Raw genomic sequence first — 1,662 nt, 5'->3', positions numbered from 1 at the left:
TCAGTACACTGAGGACAGGTTCAAAATAAAACAGAAAAATTTCAAGACCGTTATGCTCCGATTTTTGATAAATCCCACTACTATTACTTTATACTATGATTATTTAACAATATTATACATTTGAGTGGTAAAAAAAAGTTACCACCGTAATTCTCGTATAACGCTCCCAAGAAACGAAACGATTTTTTTTTCTCATTTGTACTCATATATCCATTCCACTAGTTACTACATTTTTCCATCCCTGACTTATTAGTTTAAATAACAGAACAGATCGAGTAATATCCGCAGAGGTGGTTTCAAGTTGGTAACCCTAACGAAGTCCCGGTAAGGTGTGCGGGTGGCTACGCTGCCCAGCTGTCTGTGCCAATAACAAAAAATCTATTGACTTAAAAAGGATATCTGCCGCATTTAACAAAGCTAATTGTATTACGTATTTGAGTACATAAACAAGAGACAAGGAATATCCTTTTCCTTTATTATAAACTGAACAATGTACTTAGTAGTTAAGGAAACGTTGAAAACAATTGCCGCTTTCAGTGACAAGCTTGAGGCCGCATCAACTGAGCCCTCTCCTTTTGGCCAAGAACTTTTTTTTTTAATTTTGTATTTTTTTTTGTCAATAAATAGTGTTGTATTAATATTTTATTTTTCCTGTTTCTTGCTATTTTATATTTATTGCACACTTTTTAGCTATGCAAAGGCGGACGATTGTCTTTTTGACTCCACCTAATTTTTCTGTAAATCTATTTTATATTCAAGTTAAAAAAAAAAACTTGTTATGTCTCTTAGTAGAAACATTCTGATATCTACTAAAACCAGTCGGTTGTCCGTTAAACTAGATAGTAATGTACAACAAAGAATCAAAGACAGGACTTGGGAGCAGCTGCGCTTGCGCACAAAAACCGTGTTCTTATAAGGAATCCCTCCACTAGTGCATAAAAACTAGCAGCTGCTCGCGGACCTGCCCACATCTCCACAAAGCTTGTGTACATCTTCTCTTATTGTAACATGTACTAATTTTGGACCCATTGAGAAAAAAACATCTATCGTAAATGTATCATTAACAATTAGAGTAATTAAAGTAATTGTTACTCCATAACATAAATATATTAATTAAAAATTAACAACAAAATTACTATATTACTAGAGGTAAGTTTGCATTTTATGCGTTCGAACAATAAAGCTTTTATCACAAAAACATTAATACAGCTAAAATTGTTTACGCTTTTAAAACGCAGTTTGTTATAACAATAATAACATTGTCAATGTAATTTATAGAACTCCTATAACAACAAAACCATTGTTTACTGCACATTTTGTACTAATTGTCTGCATAACTTTACAATACCTTTGCAAAAACCGAGTCGCTTTAAGATTTTTAGTTACGGTAAAAAAAGTATTGAGTTAAAACTATGTTTAACATGTGTTTTTAGAGATATTCAGTTAGTGTTACATAAATTATTACTTTCGGGTTTCCTTTATTTTACATTTTTTACACGCGCAAACATTTTATTTCAATTTGTGTTTTGTGAAAGCAAAGTTTGCACGAGCAATTCAACGTATATTAATAAAATCCCTACAAGTTCGAGGCGCATCTTGCAAACAGAAGGAATAAAGCAAAAGGATAAAAAGCGGGCGCACCTGGCGGCTCGAGACGCGCAC

At 33.0% G+C, this 1,662-nt stretch overlaps 1 protein-coding gene across 1 annotated transcript in view; it reads right to left on the bottom strand.

Moving 5' to 3' along the window:
- The window catches only part of LOC106107717 (rho GTPase-activating protein 26), an 18,531-nt gene continuing 16,869 nt past the window's right edge, over positions 1-1,662 (bottom strand). Inside the window, exon 5 of the mRNA XM_013288702.1 lies at positions 1-8. Coding sequence (XP_013144156.1) covers positions 1-8 — 8 coding nt within the window. The remainder of the gene's footprint in view (positions 9-1,662) is intronic.

Source organism: Papilio polytes, unplaced genomic scaffold (genome assembly GCF_000836215.1).
Source record: "Papilio polytes unplaced genomic scaffold, Ppol_1.0 DF821911.1, whole genome shotgun sequence".
Lineage (NCBI taxonomy): Eukaryota > Metazoa > Arthropoda > Insecta > Lepidoptera > Papilionidae > Papilio > Papilio polytes.
This window is presented reverse-complemented; position numbering and strand designations above follow the sequence as displayed.